The following is an 18,831-nucleotide window of genomic DNA, read 5'->3' as shown; positions in this document are numbered from 1 at the left end:
TTTAGTTTACTCTGAAAACCTTTTACAATTTTTCTTCCGATTACAAAAATATTTTGCTACTCAAACACTTCAATACAAAATCAGCATCACTTGGAGATCCACTATCCCAAACTCTTCAGGTGGTCCTTGACTTGTATTATGGCAGTATGTTTTTGACAGTCAGCATGAAATAAACAACAAGCATAAGGTCTGGATAGCTTTTGCCCGTTCTATACTGTGACGTCAGAAGGGGGCTCTTATGTATTATTGGATTGAACAAATTAGGGTTGTTGTGTCTGATTGGTAACGTCTCTTCCTGGTGTTGGCCAGTTGGGGGTTCAAGTCCAGCTCAAACTCTGTAGTTCCTTTGGTTGTTGCAATTGCAACTTCCTTATGAGCCAAAATTTGGGGGAGTCCATAGGTCTATCTGCTGAGTGATCAGCAGCCATTGCCTGGCCTTCCCTGGTTCCAGCTTGGGTGGAGAGAGGCTTGGGTTCTGATCATATGTAATAAGGTCAGTCTCTAGGGCATTGTCCTGCTTGCTAGGGCAATGTCACTGTCCCTTGCTTTTGCCACTCACGATGGCCTTTTAAACCTTTAAACAAAAGCAAGACGTCAAGTAAACCTATCTGAATAGACTACGATTGATTGCAACAGCTTTTTGGGGGTGGGGGTGGGTGGGACGTGTGTTTCATACTTCTAAGCAAATCTAATAATGTTATACTGTCCTAAAATTACTAAAGAAATCGATATATCATGATATATAAAGCTAATGAATGGCTGCAAGACTGGTTAAACTCTTACCTGCAGTAATTCCTGTGACATGACAGATTTTCTAAAATAGTTTTGAGAAGTTATGTGAACATGTCGTTGCACAATATCTATATTAACGAGTTCACATTTTGGGTATTATCGTACGTTTCAGTAAATTACTTTGATTTTATGATTAAGTGTTTTATTAACCTTTGGACAACCGCTAACCGATTGTCCGACTTCCCTAGTATTGAACTACACTGAACAAGTTCACTCGTCATCATCTGTGTGTTATGTTATAAAAACGTCATAATTATATCACTACAGTAGTAAGACAAATTGAGCCCTGTGTTATTTCCGGAATTGACTTTTGAAATTCTCTCTGTTACGATCTCTAATGACAAATTATTATTATTATTATTATTATTATTATTATTATTATTATTATTATTATTATTATTACCAGCCAAGCTACAACCCTAGTTGGAAAAGCAAGATACTATAAGCCCAAGGGCTCCAACAGGGAAAAATAGGCTAGTGAGGAAAGGGAATAAGGAAATAAATAAAATACGAGAACAAGTTAACAATAAATCCCTCTAAAACAGTAACAACGTCAAAACAGATAAGTCATATATAAACTATTAACGTCAAAAACAGATATGTCATATATAAACTATGAAAAGACTCATGTCAGCCTGGTCAACATAGTAATATTTGCTCCAACTTTGAACTTTTGAAGTTCTACTGATTCAACTACCCGATTAGGAAGATCATTCCACAACTTGGTAACAGGTGGAATAAAACTTCTAGAATACTGTGAAGTATTGAGCCTCATGATGGAGAAGGCCTGGCTATTAGAATTAACTGCCGGCCTAGTATTACGAACAGGATAGAATTGTCCAGGAAGATCTGAATGTAAAGGATAGTTGAGAGTTATGAAAAATCTTATGCAACATGCATAAGGAACTAATTGAACGACGGTGCCAGAGATTAATATCTAGATCAGGAATAAGAAATTTAATAGACCGTAAGTTTCTGTCCAACAAATTAAGATGAGAATCAGCTGCTGAACACCAGACAGGAGAACAATACTCAAAGAATGAAAGAATTAAAACATTTCTTCAGAATAGATTGATCACAGAAAATCTTGAAAGACTTTCTCAATAAGCCAATTTTTTGTGCAATTGAAGAAGACACAGACCTAATGTGTTTCTCAAAAGTAAATTTGCTGTCGAGAATCACACCTAAAATTATAATGGTCATACAAATTTAAAGGAACATTATCAATACTGAGATCTGGATGTTGAGGAGCCACCGTTGTTGACTTACTTACAATCATACTTTGAGTTTTGTTAGGATTCAACTTCATACCCCATAATTTTACCATACACTAATTTTATCTAAATCTCTATCAAGAGATACACCAACCCCAGATCTACATTCAGGGGATGGAATTGATGCAAAGAGAGCAGCATCATCTGCATATGCAACAAGCTTGTTTTCTAGGCCAAACCACATGTCATGTGTATATAGTATGAAAAGTAATAGGCCAAGAACAATACCCTGTGGAACACCGGATATCACATTCCTATACTCACTATGGTGCCCATCAACAAGTACTCTTAGAGATCTATTACTTTAAATTTCAATAATAATGCTTAGAAACGACCCACCCACTCCCAACTGTTTGAGTTTGAAAACAAGGGCCTCATGATTAACACGGTCAAAGGCAGCACTAAAATCGAGGCCAATCATACGAACTTCCTGACCACAATCAAGCGATTTCTGTACAGCATTGGAGATTGTAAGAAGGGCATCACATGCTCCAAGGCCTTTACGAAAACCAAATTGCAAACTAGGGAATAGATGATTACCTTCAGCAAACCTATTAAGACGTTTTGCCAGAATACTCTCAAAAACTTTAGATAATATGGGAGTTATAAAAATTGAGCGGTAATCAGTGGGACTTGCGCTACCACAAACACATTTACATACAGGAGTAACATTACCAATTCTCCAACAAATGCTAAAAGCTCCTCTTCTTGCTGACTTGCGCAAAATAACAGATAACTTTGGAGCTAAGAAATCTGCTGTCTTTATAAAAACAATGGTAAAATACCATTTAGGTCTACACCTCCATAAGCATCAAGGTCCATCCACAGAGCTTTAATTTCACGACATCGAAAAGCTAAACTAGTTAGTTTAGCCTCAGGAAAACATGAATGAGGAAGTTCAAGTTTTTCATTACTCTGTTTACTGTCAAAAACATCAGCCAAAAGGTTTGCCTTTTCCTTTGGACAGTGAGTGACTGACCCATCTGGTTTAAGTAAAGGAGGACCTGTTACATCTACCCCAAAGAGTGCAGATTTAAGGGTAGACCACCATTTATGTTCCTGAGTTGTACCAGAAAGGGTTTCTTTCATGGTTAAATTGTACTCCTTTTCAGTTGAGGCATAAACTCTCTGAGCAAAAGCTCGAAGCTGAGTATAGTTACTCCAGGTCAAATCTGATCAGTTACCCTTCCAAAGATGATAGGCCTCCTGCTTCTCCAAATAAGCACGTCTACAATCATCATTGAACCACGGTTTGTCCTTCACTCAGTACCTTAGCACACGAGAAGGGATACGCCTATCAATTATGTTGACTATATTCTTATTCAAAGGGACAACAGAATCTACACTACTATATAATTGTGACCAATTCAAGCTCAAAAGACCATGCAAAATCCCCTTCCAATCTGCTTGGGATTTCATATAAATTTTACAAGAGTATGATATATCAGGGACAGGCTGCTCAGTCTTACTACTAATGAAATCAAGGCATGATCAGATGTCCCAACTGGAGACCCAACCTTATAGTTATAACGTCAAGGGAGTCAGTGTATACGAAGTCCAAGCAATTACCAGACCTGTGGGTAGCTTCATTTATGATTTGCTCACAGCCTGATTCTGAGGCAAAGTCTAAGGCTCTTAAGCAGCAAGATTGATAAAATGTATCCCACCTCGAGAAAAGATCACTCCTATACTAATTGAATTACACTGGCTGCCTATTTAAGCTAGAATGGAATTTTTACGCAATAACTCAATGTTATCAGAACTAGACGTTCAAAATGTTTAAGAAAATTATTACATATTGTACAGCCAATAAATTTTGTTGATACGAGAATAGTTACAGATAGTTTCGAGTTAATGGAACCAAGATACATGTCAATTTCCTTTTGGTTGCGGCAACCTCCCCATCTTTTTGAGCTAAGGATGGGGGGTTTGAGGGAGCCTATATCTCCTGGGTCATCAGAAGCTATTGCGTGCCCTCCTTGGTCCTAGCTTGGGTGGAGAGGGGACTTAGGCGCTGACCATATGCGCATATGGTCAATCTCTAGGGAATTGTCCTGCTCGATAGGGTAATGCCACTGTCCCTTGCCTCTGCCATTCATGTGCGGCATATAAACCTTTAAACCTTTACTGTAGATTCTATAGCTTTCAAATAAGTGGCTCCATGACTATAGAATAAGCTCCCACTAGGCATTCGACTGACTGAAAATATTAAGACTTTCAAGAGGAAACTGAAGACTTTTTCGTTTCCAGGGTGCTTCGATTAATATCTAATAATGTATTATGACAAACAGATCTTGTAGGTCCTGTAGCACTAAGGGCTCCCTGTGTGATAGGACCATGAACACAGCCTTTAAAGTAAAGTAAGTAACCTAATATGGTTGGACAAACTATGCCTATTTGCCTTGAGCTAATAAGTTAGTAAATAAATAAATAAAAAGGTCGTAGCACAATTCAATAAACTTGGGGCTTATTGAGAATACAGAAGCTAATTTTTTGGTTACCAAAATATCTTTTTTTACGACTGATAATTTATATAATGCATATAAATTTTATTCATAATTTACATTTTCCAAAAACATTACCCTTTCACACACACTGACCACTCATCAGTTCCCCAACCCCACTAGGAGCCACCCACAGAACTCCTCCCCTCCCCCTACCTCGTTGCAGTGATTCATACATGGTTGCAAATTTGTTGCAACTTATTACGATAATCGACAAATAATTAAGCACACAAAAAAAATTCAAACTTGATAGGAGTTAGTACTGCAAATATACATACATACATAATTTTTTTCTCAAGAAGTTTCAATGGTAAATTCGACAAAATTTCACTCCCAATTCCCTCTATGAGATGGTACACAATTTAACTCTCACGAGACGAATCGTTTAAATCATGGACTCCAATTTCATAGTACACAGATCATCATTAACCAAGATTTTGTGCACTGAAGGCACTAACGTATTAAAAATAACCAGTTTTACTTCACAAATCATTGCCAGGGGTAATTTACACATGAAAGTATTTATCGTCTTTTTGGATATTAAAAAAAACAACAACAAAAGTAAGTTAACAATTATCTTTACATTTGGGTAACACCGTCTCTTCAACTTGAGCAAAACTGCGAGTAAGAACAACCTTTGGTTGATAGTTGGAAAACCAGACGAAGAACCAATACCTCTTCTGGTAAGTGTTAAGCCATATATAATGAGGTGATTACAGTTGTGTCAACTGGATTATGAGAAATTAACTAATAATTATTTCATTCAAAAGAATTTGATCATCGGTGGTATTTTGGGGAAAAAATAGTGTTTTCGAATAGGTTTGTGGACTGTGTTTTAGCAATTATTTTCCCTGAGAGAGAGAGAGAGAGAGAGAGAGAGAGAGAGAGAGAGAGAGAGAGAGAGAGAGAGAGAGAGAGAGAGAGAGAGAGAGATTTAATCTGCTAATCAGAAATTCCAAGCCTATCACTCCTTTACATTGAAGGGCCACGTTCACTAGCCAAGCAAAGCAACTGCAAAACAAGTAACACAAAAGCTTTAGACCAGTCACATTCATTAGAGCCCTATTAGGCAAAACATGATTGATCCTAAGGTCACAAAGATACCAATAACCGATATCATGGTTCACACCAGGCTCCTAGAAGTCTGATTCTCATCAACACCTTAAACTTATGTAACCTGCGCATAAGACAATTGAAAACCCTTGACCGAAAATACAGTTAATCATATTTCCTTGATGTATATGAAGACAATTTGCTCTAAGTTATGAAAAGGCAAAAATCGAGAACTTAGAAACAATTGCAAAATACTCGGTTTGCTTACTATCGATGTTAATGGAAAGAAATAACTCAACTGAGGTATTAATGTCGGAATATTATTCCCAAATAACCTTTACCTGGTGCAGGTCATTGTAACTTCTCTCGACTCAATACCCAAACAAAAACCAATTTAAATTTATCAATAAATTCTTGCTAACATAATAAGATTCTGCAGCCAACAGAGGAAAATAATTGTAAATATCTCGATGAAAATAAAACGGAAATATTCAAAATCTAAATCGTACCTCGGTTTCAAAACAAAAGCATTGAAATTTCACCTATTGGCCAAACTGTAAGAGAGGATATTTACAGTCGCCAGTACGAGCTAGAGTCTAGACCTATAAACTCTGAACCATGAAGAAAGCATTATCATAAACAAGACAAATTATGTTTTAGGAAATGCTACGATCATTGCAAGATGATCAACACATCTCACAAAGCCTACATTACCTGGAAAAATAAACATGATTTGATAGACACTTATTTTAGAATTTGGTTCCTAAACAGCAATATCCAATATAGAGTAACACTACTGCATGGTGTCACTGCTATATTCCACAATTGGGGAGCCATTGCTTAGGTACGAACACTTTTGATTAATTTTGTACCATATTGTCAAATGTAAAAATTAAATTCTTTAAGTACCTCAGTATCTGTATATAACCAATTTTGTACGTAGTTGGATCAAAATTATAACATACTATAACAAATGCAGGCGTGTCTTGTCCACCGCAGGACAAAGCATCAGACATATCAGTTCATGTTTGGGGTTTAGCCATTTTTCATGGTGGGAGATTTAGGTCTGATAGCTCACAACAAATCAACCAAGTATAGGGGGCCCTGGCTAGTACAACTTTGTTCATGGTGGCGATACGCAAACCCTTTCACCACGTCAAGATATCTCCACTCAGAAACGGTATAACTGATATAACATCTCAACAAAGACTTTCAGAATTAAAACTCAACAGAAGCGCTCGTCTTTTATAACTACCCTTAGCAAAGTCAAAATACTTTCTTTGTTGATTATTGTAGATCAATCAAAACAACATACAGTATATCCTTGCATACAAAATACCTTAATGTTAAGTATAAAACTATTATAAAACACCACCATTTACCACGACCGCAAATTAACAAAAATTTAAACTTTTTAAAGATGAAATGTAGTACATATATAATGAGTTGTATCACGCCTTCGATTCAAGTTGCTTAGTCCACGAACTATTCAAGACAGTATTGACGCTTTATGCAATCTTGTGAATCTCTATCTAGTTTTGCTTCATCAAAATATTGCATTCGGAAATTTCCATCTTTTATCAATCTAAAATCTTATACATGCAAAACAATGTTAACTTATCACCTTTACATTAAACTAAATAATGCTTCCTACTTTCAGATTACAAACTGATTAAAAAAAATCACTGACAACGATTAGCCCAGTCTTCTTAACGAAGAGCAAATACATTGAAAACCACTTTTGCCTGACTGGTCGAAAAACGGACTTAAAACCTAACCCCCCACTTGCAGTAATTGTTTAGTCGTTAACTAACGAACCGAATAAGCCTGTCTACTAGTGAAGTATAAAAATATGATTGATGATAGTTTAATACAAATCAAGTTGTATCAATAAAGGCTTTCCAAAGAATGTTTTTTCAAATATCAGAATTACACAAGAAATTTGTCCTAACTTATTACAATTCTCCAACGCATGAAAACTAATAGTATATATATCATTGTAAATAAGGCGAGGATAAATACTAAACCTAAATAGTGCCTCAGTTTCAAAACGAAAGCATTTGACAAACACGAAATATGTGATATGCAAAATACCTTAGAATGTCACGATGAACTGATCTCGTAGAACCTGAAGTGCCCAGGGGTCCTCTGTGTGTGACAGGGCCAGAAAAACACCCCTTCAAGTAAAATTCACGTATGGGTTCAATTGTATGAGAAGCTCCTTTTAGTAGCAGGTTAAACTTTTTTTTTTTTTTTTTTTGAAAAGCCACGATTATTGCAATACGAGGAAGTACAGTAACTCATGTAAGACTGCCCATGTCACCAAGAAGCAGAAGTATGATTTAACAAAGAAGTAATTTTGAATTCAGTTCCTAAATAATGACTAGAAATAAAAATTGCCACTATTGTATGATGTCACAGTCTACATCTCACAATTGTAGAACCAATGATCAACCATTTTGAGTCGTTTTTCCCCTCATTGTCAAATGTGAACAATCAATTCATTAAAAACATGTACGCCAAGTTAGATTGAAATTATAATTACTGTAGCATCTTCACTAATTCTATAATGGTTAAAAGACAGAAGCACTCGTCCTTTATAACCAGCCTTGAAGTCAAAATATTTTGCTGCTAATTATTACAGAGTTATAGTCACGCCTTTTTTGAGCGATCAGGCCAAAGTCTCCCACCATCACCAATCAACATTTGGCCAGCGTGGTGATGAAACCTGGCCAAACCCCAAACATGAATTGACTAGTCTGAGGCCTTTGTCCTGCAGTGGACTAGAAACTGCTTCATTTGTTGTTGTAAGTACAAATTTAACAGTGCACAGATACTTAGGTATTTAAAGAAGTGAATTTTCACATTTGGCAACTTAGTACAAAACTAATCAAAAGTCACACCTTCGATTCAAGTTGCTTAGTCAACAAAGTATACAAGACAGAGTTGACGATTTATGCAATAATACGGATCACTATTCACAGTTTTTTTTTTTTTTATCAAAATAACATTGTCGTCAGCAATTTCCCCATGATGTAAACATCACTTGGTAACAAAATTAAATTAAGTAAAATAAAATGACCCTTTTACCTTAACACTAAAAGACCGTTGTTGTCAATTACTGAATAAGGCTTCCCAATTTCATTTATTTTTTTTTTTTTACCTAGAAGTAGAAGACTCCTTCTTAAACGAAAAACAAATATGCAGAAAACCAGTTCCGTCTGGTTGGTCGAAAAACAGGCAAGGAACCCCAACCCCCTTACAGTAAGAGTTAATTAGTCATTACTAATGAGGTAATTATACGTATGCTGATGGAATATGAGAAAAAAAAAACATGAGAGTTGCATACAAAATCAATAGTATTTATAAAGATTTTCCACAGAAAATTTTCTAAAAATTAAATAAAAATCCGTGTTTCTACTTGCGCTCTTATAACGGCAATTTCCTGCTTTAATCTAAAGTGAATTTTAATGTATTGGTGGTATAGAGTGCCTTGAAGATCAAAACTACGTCTCTTATCCTATCAACCACTTCTGTGTAAGTGTACGAGATGAGAGGACAATCTAAACTTATAAATAATTTATATCTTGGGATACACTTCCGAATATTTAACATTTAAATAGATTAGATGCTTACTGCCTTCAATTATTTATTTGAGAGAGAGAGAGAGAGAGAGAGAGAGAGAGAGAGAGAGAGAGAGAGAGAGAGAGAGAGAGAGAGAGAGAGAGAGAGAGCCTAATTGGTGGGTGTGGCTGGCCAAGGAAGGACTTTCGAACTAAGGGGAAGTGAGAAAATGGTAGTTTCTCCAAGAAAAATAGTTGTACATATTTGTCATAAGGATTGAGTTTGTTTGTATTCAAAAGAATGATATATGTATATGCATACAGTAGTATACAGAATTATATCAAAGCATTTATTTTTTTTTTTGTATTAGTAAAATAAAGAATGCATAAGTGAATGTTGAATTGTTCTCTGAAATATATTTCTATAGTAACACCTTCAATTGTAGGTGATTACAGTGTCCTTAAGTGGAACTCAAATCACACAGCTACAATTACACACCATCCTATTGTTAATTGAAAAGTTAAAGCCACATCTGGAAACAATCTCCTTTAATAACCTTACCACGGAATTACCACCACACACTAAAAGAGCATTTTGGGAAATGTCTTTTCATGATAATTTTTCGCCAATAAAAGACCCCTAAAGAAATTCGATGGTTTACAATCAATCATGGAAACCTACAGCACCTAAAAGATATTAGAATTTTCAGTATTTTGAGTAATAAAACAACAGCGAGAACATAATAGAACCAATAAAACTTTGTAAAAGGGTGTCCCTCCTTACCCTTCAAAGCCTTCATTGTTTGCAGAATCACAATTTCAAAGACAAGACTTAATTACGTTTTCCTCTCACTGTGTTTGAGACAGAAATGAATCATCTTCTACAGTTTACATCGTCAGGGACATCTCTAGACGGTCTTAAAAGTTCCCCAGACCAGAACTATTTTCTCCAGGTAGTCTCCAGCAAAACATTGAACCTGTAGCCTACTAAATACTGTACTATGTGCTCCTGTACCTTCTGTGATTATAATATATTCTGTATTTACTTTCAATTATTGTAGGCCTATTTGTGAAACCACACATAGTAAAATTTAGTTTTTAAATGATAAGCTTATGCTCTGATTTCAGTTTGTGCTCTGAAAGATATATTATTCAAATCATAATTGTAATGAATTTCATACCAAAGGAAAACAATAAAATGTAATTAAGTCATTCTCAGACATTATAAATCTTATGGAAGACTGAATTATTCAGGAGTATTTAGATAATGTTTTACAGTTACCAGACAAATGAAATTTCCCACACTTGAGGCCCCCAAACACCTCTATACATTCCTAAATTTAGGGAGAAATACCCAAAAAGTTGTCTCCCTGGTTAAAGAATTGCTTCAACCAATCAGAGACCTCCAACATAGTCTTTAGCCTTTTCATCAGCTGAAATTCTATTATTTTGCTTAGGATATATTAGAAAATTCTCCAGATAGATTAATTGAATTATAATATGAATTCAGAAGATAATCGTATGAATATAATTTAGTACTTAATTGATATACAGTATACGAATGAAATATTTAAGCAAGCTACCCCTGTATCGGCAGGCTTAAGATAAAGAAATTTGGTACAGCTTTTGATTTAGAGAAAATCTAATTTATGGGTAACTATTGTATATTTAACTACAACGAATTTTTTTTTTTTATGTTATCTTAGCAAATTTTTGAGCTAATGCCTCTAGGAATATTAATTTTCATAACTTATATTACTGTACGATATAAAACAATTAATATTTACTTAAGAATAATAAAAATATCACTATAAACTGAAAGTAGATAGTATCTTGAAATCTAGGATTTATAGTTTAGCTATAGACTGCACATGTATAAAATAACTATTTATATTTCCGATTATAGTCGGCTTTAGAATATCATTATTTTGGCATAGACCTACTCTGCTATCATACGTTTTATCCCATCGACTTGGAGGTATTTTGTTTGCTTAACTGTTTACAAATATTTATTTTTCTTTTAATTGAAGGGAGATTTATGTAATTACCCTTCTAATAGTTTTAACGAATTAAGGAAGCAGTTGAACAATGTAACTATATCTTTTGTGATGTGTCAGTTGTTAAGTTCACCCTTGTCTGGATGTCATATATTGGAGGTGATATTCATGATATAAACTCACATGTGACAAGTTGACTTTATTGTACTGAGCGGCATTACAACAACACACGCCGACATCTGAATAATTACTGAATAATTATTAATAATATAAAATCTTTTCTTCTTCTATAATTAAATCTATTTAGATGGATTATATGTTAGAATACTACACTGAATTTACTTTGATAGGTTACTGGTTGGGACTGCAATCAGCTCTAAAAGTTATTAAAATTCAAAATATTGTAAATTATAATGGATATGTGGTTGTAGGCTACTTGTTCAAAAATAGAATATTCATTCTTGGCATAAAATTAAACATGCCATTCAAGAATGTACACACCAAATCGACACGCTTCATAATCGTAACATTTATATGACATTAAAGACATTACGTACAGCATCAATACATTTCATAATCAGAATACTTAGAGGGTAATTTATTTCTGGTTGACCTTGTTTGTCTGTCACATTCAACTTTATTTTCCACTTTGACAGGAGTTTGTTTCATTACCAATAAGGTCAACTGTAACTGGTTCCTTTACCTTGGGCATATGCACATCACTTGGGATTTCTTTCAACTGAACTCTAATTCTTCTAAATAGCTTGCCTTCACTTTCAATTATATAAGACCTTTCATCTAATCGTTCCACAACTTTCCCTTTTTTCCCCAGTCCTTTTTGCACAAAACATAAGGTTTAAGACGTACATTATCTCCTTCATGCAAAATACTTAAATATTTAGCATTTTTAACTTAATAGAATTTACTCTTAGCATTTTTTATTTTATTTTTTAACTTAGCCAACTCTAAATTTACATTTTAATTTTCAAGTAACTTGGATAACATTGGTAATTTAGTACGTGTTCGCTTACCTAGGCAATACTGTGATAGGCTGCCGTCTTTATCACTAGTAGGAGTATTCCTATGGTCCAAAATGGCTACATATGGATCTTTATTACTTTAAATAGCTTTTCTTATTAAACGATTAGATGTTTTCACTACGGATTCGACCTTACCATTAGATTGGGCATATGTGGGGCTACTTGTCCTATGCTCGAAATCATAATCAGTTGCTAATGTATTTTCTATGTTGTCAATTTCCCAAAAATTGCTGAAGTAATCAACAGTTATAAGATAATTATGCTTTTCAATACTTATTAGATCAACTCCACCCTTTTGCCATGACCGATCAGTAATTTCATGATTAATTAAAGTTTCTTTTTGTTGAGCATAAGAAAATTTATTACAAATTTCACATGATAAGATGAATTGCTTTATATCAGCATCAATGACCTTAGATTTCAGGATGCAAGAAAACCTCAAATCAATCAATCAATCACGGTCAGGGGCCGAAGCCCTAAAATTTTTGTTGTACCAAACTGTCTACCATTGAGGTAGCTGCATCCTTAAGAAGCGCAATGCAGTCTTAGCCAGATGTTCAAAACAGGTATCCCCGAGGGAAGCGCTTTGCCTCAGTTGCATTGATCTTATACTCCGTCTTCTCGATGGCTCTTATTATCTTCTTTTCAGGATTGCAACTGAGGCAGCCATTATTTTCAACAAAACTTGCCTGAAAGAGGGTTTACTACCGAAATATACAAACTTCAGACTGCATAACCCCTCAGCCTGAGATAACCAAAGGACCAGTGACTTCTGTAGGTCCCTCCTCCAGAGACAACTTTGTAACAAGAATAAGGTGAAGGGAGAACTCTTGGAGCGTCTGAGCCGCCTGGTGTAGGAATGGGAAGACATCAGAAGGAATCCCCACTGATCACGTTCGGAATCTGTTACACTTGATAATACCAATTCCAAGAGACAGGTAGATCGTTCTCAAGTGACGCATCCAGCCATTTCTTGGAACATAAACTTATTAATATTTTGCATTTTGCCTTCGTCTATATCATTTTGACATGTGATTAATATTAGAATTTTCACAATTAAACAGATATATAATGTATGTATATATATATACATATATATATATATATATATATATATATATATATATATATATATATATATATATATATATGTGTGTGTGTGTGTATATATATATTATGTGTGTACATATATTTGTATATATATATGTATATATATATATATATATATATATATATATATATATATATATACATATATATATATATATATATATATATATATATATATATATATATATATATATATATATATATATATATATATATATTGCATAAGTGTGTACATACAGTATATTATAGTATAGTAATTTTATGCAACATTATTATTTATGGATGCTATGTATTCCTCCAGCGTTTATTTTTACTGGAGTCTAGAACGAGGAGAGAGTTTCGAGCGTTCTCTTCAGATGCGGTCTCTCAGAGAAGTTATCTTACTAATTCAAGCTTAAGAGATTGAGACAATCACTTCCCTAGTAAGAAGACAGGTGCGCTGAAAGAATAATAATAATTGGTTTAAATGGTCTCCTTATTGTATTGACTATGTCATTCTTTATGCTCCTTGGTGCCAGGTCATAATTTGGCCCTCGACTGACCTCATTCCTGGTGCCGACATGATGTCTGCCCCCCCCCCCCCCCCCCACACACACATGATGTCTGATGTCTAGGTAAATTGAAAGAAATGGGAAATTGATTTTAAATGGGAAGAATAAAATGTAGCTGTAATAAGTTAAAAAAGACGCAGCATAAACGTTTACGTGATGCCTACTATGCACAGCGAGAGGTTCACTGCAGGCACCAGCCCCTCCCATTCCTCAGACGGAGAAAGTGTCCTTGGGGGGACAGAATAACAACGATAATTGCATCCGTGTCGTCTGCAACCTTCAATGAGGCCTAAGTTGTTTACATTTCTAATTATTTTTGCTATTATTTTTACATACCGTATATTATAGCATAGTCATTTTCTGCAACATTATTATTCATGCTATGCATTCCTCCAGTGTGTAACTTTACTAGAGTCTAGACGAGGAGAGAGTTTCGAGCGTTCTCTGCAGATGCGGTTTCTCATAATCATCACGTTTACTGCAGAGAAGTTATCTTACTAATTCAAGCTTAAGAGCTTGAGACAATCACTACCTGTCCACCTGTCCCTAAATAGCTTGGCATATCTGGACAACATCCGTCAGGCTATCCGTACCCTTAAGGAATGTGACTGGGCTAAGAGGTTGCGGATTATTCACAAGAAACTTATTGACATTAATGGAGGCAAACTCCGTATCCCTGAAACCAAGCAAGAATATATTAATATTTCCTCCTATACCCCTACAATCATCCAGGATGAAATCCTCCGGCTGGGGTTTAACTGCCACTTCATATCGTGCCCCAAACCCACAGGTAAGAGACTAGAAGTTGAACTTTAAATAGATTCTATCCTTAGCCACCAGGGGAAAGGTGACCTTAAAACAACTGATGACCTCCAGCCCCTACTCTTGGCTGAAACCCTTACGGATCGTGGACGTTACAACAGTGGCATCGTCTCCAGTGACATGAGGGAGGCAGCTAGGGAGCTGAGGAAGGAGGCCCATGTGACCGTGAGGAGAGTTGATAAGACTGCTGCCTTTTTCTCGATAGATACGGAAGAGTATCACAGCAAACTCGACCTAATATTGGGAGATTCATCCAAGTTTGAAAAGCTCTCCTACAATCCCATCGAAGAGATCAAGAGAGAGGCCAACAAGGCAATTGAAACAATCAATGCAGCCATAAACTCCGTCCACTTCCAGACCATTACTGGGGATTCTAGCCATGGTTACCTACATGGTAATGTGAAGACTCATGAGAACGGCAACCCACTCCAACCTATTATCGGCCAGTGCCCGACACCGACCAACCACCTGGCAAAAAGACTCAGCAGCCTCTTGACCCCTTATGTTCTGAACGAGTACAGTGTCGCCTCATCCATCGACTTCCTGAGTAAGCTAAAAGGATCCCCCAACAGTGGCACCATCGCTTCACTGGACGTGGAGTCCCTTTTTACAAACGTACCTGTTGGAGAGACCATCGACTTGATCCTGGAGAGAGTCTACAGGGACCCTTCTACTCCAACCCTGAACATCCCTGAGGAGGCCCTCCACACTCTGCTCGAAATATGTACTAGAAAGGCCCCTTTTACTACACACAGGGGCCACACGTATATAGAGAAGGATGATGTAGCGATAGGCTCTCCGCTTGGTGTGGTCTTTGCCAACTTTTATATGGGAGTTGTTGAAGAGGGGGTTTTTTCACGAATACGTCTTCCAGGCGTGTACCTGAGATACGTAGATGATACTTTTGTCATGGCCCCTTCTACCCAGGACATCGAGACTCTCCGCAGGACGTTTGAGGAATGCAGCTGCCTGAGGTTTACTGTCGAGCATAGCAAAGATGGACGGCTGCCCTTCCTAGATGTTCTCATCTCTCCTAACCCTACTTGATTTGATATTAGTGTGTACATTAAGCCCACTAACCTCGGGTTATGCTTGAATGGAAACAGTGAATGCCCTGCCAGGTACAAGGCCTCCACCATCAAAGCCTACGTCTGCAGAGCCCTCTCCCACTTCTTCTCTTGGGCTGCCACACACCAAGAACTCAACTGAGTCGCCCGGGTCCTGGTGAACAATAGCTACTCTAACAGGCAAGTTAGCCGTGAAATCAAGCTAGCCATGGACACCTGGTACCAGGCCGAACAACTTACGGTGAACACCACAACTCTCATCAACCTTTACTATAAAGGGTTCATGTATTGGGATTACCAGAATTATGAAAAGGCCATGAGAGACATAATAAAGAGTCACATCTCCCCTGTGGATAAAAGCACAGAGGTCAGGCTGATTATTCATTATCAAACCAACAAGACAAGGTCTCTCATCATGAAGAACAACTCAGCCCCAACGACTCAGGACATCCTCAGACAGACCAACATGGTCTATTTCAACTTATGCCCGCAGTTCTAGGATGCTCTGGACATTACATAGGAATGACCATCATGCGCCATTCATAAAGAGACTGCCCTGCACGTCCACAACAACAACATCAAATGTGAGGAAATAATTAAGAACACCAAGATCATCGGCCGTGCTCCAGATAGCAGGAGACTTCGCATACTTGAAGCTGTTCTTATACAGAGAAAAAAGCTGACTCTTAACACTACCTAGGAAATGCTCCTCCGATCCTCCTGTCGGAGGAACAACACACGGAAAAGTAACCCAACCAATCATGACATCTCCAACCAAGACAACCCAACTGATCAAGACACAACCAACCCTGACAGCTTTGATCAGTGACAGGATTGTCTGCCTAGCCTACATGCCCTCTTGGCGAGCACTCCCACCAATCAGAGCCCAGCTCCCAGAAGACAAGATAGCGACTTATCACCCTAGAGGGAGTGGAAGGCACTCTGACTGTTCTACAGCCGCTCTCGGCGAGCTGCTTAGCCAATAAGGATCAGCCATTCTATTCACTCCGCCCACATCGCCAGAGGCAGCCAATGAAAATTCACTGCCTCTCTGCCTAAGCCGGATTTGCTTAGGACGTAGCTCTCATCCTTTCCAGCACTCAAGCCTGAAGAAGGGAGACAGCCCTCTCGAAACGCATAGCTTGTACTCTGTATTCTTTTACCCGAATTGTGAATTTTACTTGATTTTTTAATTTTACGTTAAAACTTGATTTGCCAATTATTCCTGAATTTGACTACCCATCATGAAGGGTTAATTTTGCTCAGTTACTGGCTGTATGCAGTAATCCTGAAAAGAAGATAATAAGAGACATCGAGAAGATGGAGTATAAGATCAATGCAACTGAGGCAGCCATTATTTTCAACAAAACTTGCCTGAAAGAGGGTCTAATACCGAAATAAACACAAAGTGTAGTTACTAGAAGAAAGGAGGAAATGATAGGTTAGTAACATGAGTAGACAGTTTGCAGTTATTAGTAGAAAAGAGTAGATGATGTGTTAGTAATATGGGTATACAATTTTCAGGGATTAGAATAAAGGAGATGATAGGTTATTAACACTGTTATACAATTCACAGTTATTAGAAGAAAAGTGGAGATAATAAGAGAGTAAGACAAATAGACCTATACAATTTAGTTAATAAAAGAAAGAAAAAAATATTGTCTAGTAACACGAGTATACAATTTGCAGTTATTAGAAGAAAAGAGGAGATGGTAGGAACACGATTATATAATTTGCAGTTATTAGAACAAAGAAGGAGAGGATAGGTTAGTAACACGATTATACAATTTACAGTTATTAGGAGGAAAGAGATGATAGGATAGTAACACGCGTTTACAATTTACAGTTCTTAAAAGAGAAAAGTTGATGATAGATTTGTAACAAGAGTATACAATTTGCACTTGATAGAAGAAAAGAGAAAATGATAGTTTGGTAACACAAGTATACAATTTGTGTACTAGAAGAAAGGAGATGATCTGTTGGTAATTCGAGTTAACATTTTGCAGTTATTAGAAGAAAGGAGGAGCTGATAGGTTAGTAACACGAGTATATAATTTGCAATTATTAGAAGAAAAGAGATGATAGCTTAGTAACACAGGTATATAATTTGCTGTTATTAGAGGAGAGGAGGAGATGATAGGCTAGTAACATGATTATAATATTTGTAGTTATTAGAAGAAATAAGATGATAGTTTAAAAACACGAGTATATAATTTGCAGTTATTAGAAGAAATGAGATGATAGATTTCTAATACGACATACAATTTGCAGTTATTAGAAGAAAAGAGCAGATGATAGTTTAATAATCCGATTATACAATTTGCAGTTTTTAGAAGAAAGGAGATGCTAAGATAATAACACGATTATACAATTTGCAGTTATTGAAAGAGAGGAGGAGATAATATTTTAGTAACGTGTATATAATTTGCAAGTATTTGAATATATGAGGAGATGATATGTTAGTAACACGAGTATACAACTTGCAATTATTAGGACAAAGGAGAATATGATAGGTTAGTAACATGAGTACACAATTTACAGTTATTAAAATAAAGGGAACGATTGATAAGTAACACGAATTTACGATTTGCAGGTACTAGAAGGAAGGAGGAGTTCCTAGGTTAGAAACATAAGTACACAGCTTGCAGGTATTAGAAGAAATGAGATGATAGATTAGAACACGAGTATACAATTTGCAGTTATAAGAAGAAAGGATATGATAGGTTAGTAATATGAATATTCAGATCGCGAGTAGTATGATGATTGGTTAGTAACATGATAACAAATTCTGACGTATCAAAATAAATGAGTAGAAGAAAACTTGATAGAAAAAAAAGCAAATCCATACCCTGGAGCCACCTGTGTTGGCTTGGATAGAGGAGAAGCGTATCGTGTTTGAAGAGCTAAGCCACTTCAGATGACCCTTCTGTTTGTGATAAAAGAGTGACTAATGTTGCGATGGTTTTTATTATTCAGAAGAGTTATCTATAATAGAGCATTTAAATTACGAATGTTAAGAAGATCATTTATAATTTCCTTCCCCAGAATAACATGTTGT

The 18,831-nt window shown here is 36.3% G+C and overlaps 1 protein-coding gene across 1 annotated transcript; it reads left to right on the top strand.

The window, feature by feature from the left end:
- Positions 1–4,403: 4,403 nt before the first annotated feature.
- On the top strand, positions 4,404–15,753 carry LOC137636304 (uncharacterized). The gene is made up of 3 exons (XM_068368726.1): positions 4,404–4,426; positions 14,439–14,674; positions 14,705–15,753. Exons 1-3 carry the CDS (start codon positions 4,404–4,406, stop codon positions 15,751–15,753), a joined length of 1,308 nt encoding a protein of 435 aa, XP_068224827.1.
- Positions 15,754–18,831: the final 3,078 nt, after the last annotated feature.

This window comes from Palaemon carinicauda, chromosome 3, assembly GCF_036898095.1.
Source record: "Palaemon carinicauda isolate YSFRI2023 chromosome 3, ASM3689809v2, whole genome shotgun sequence".
In the NCBI taxonomy this organism is placed as follows: Eukaryota; Metazoa; Arthropoda; class Malacostraca; order Decapoda; family Palaemonidae; genus Palaemon; species Palaemon carinicauda.
This window is presented reverse-complemented; position numbering and strand designations above follow the sequence as displayed.

What these genes read in the sequence shown, in the direction of transcription:
- LOC137636304 (XM_068368726.1), top strand. Translation starts at nt 4,404, where the DNA reads ATGAACACAGCCTTTAAAGTAAA. An exon ending in AACACAGCCTTTAAAGTAAA is followed by an intron (nt 4,427 to 14,438) that starts GTAAGTAACCTA and finishes GTCCCTAAATAG; the next exon opens with CTTGGCATATCTGGACAACA. An exon ending in ATCGTGCCCCAAACCCACAG is followed by an intron (nt 14,675 to 14,704) that starts GTAAGAGACTAG and finishes AACTTTAAATAG; the next exon opens with ATTCTATCCTTAGCCACCAG.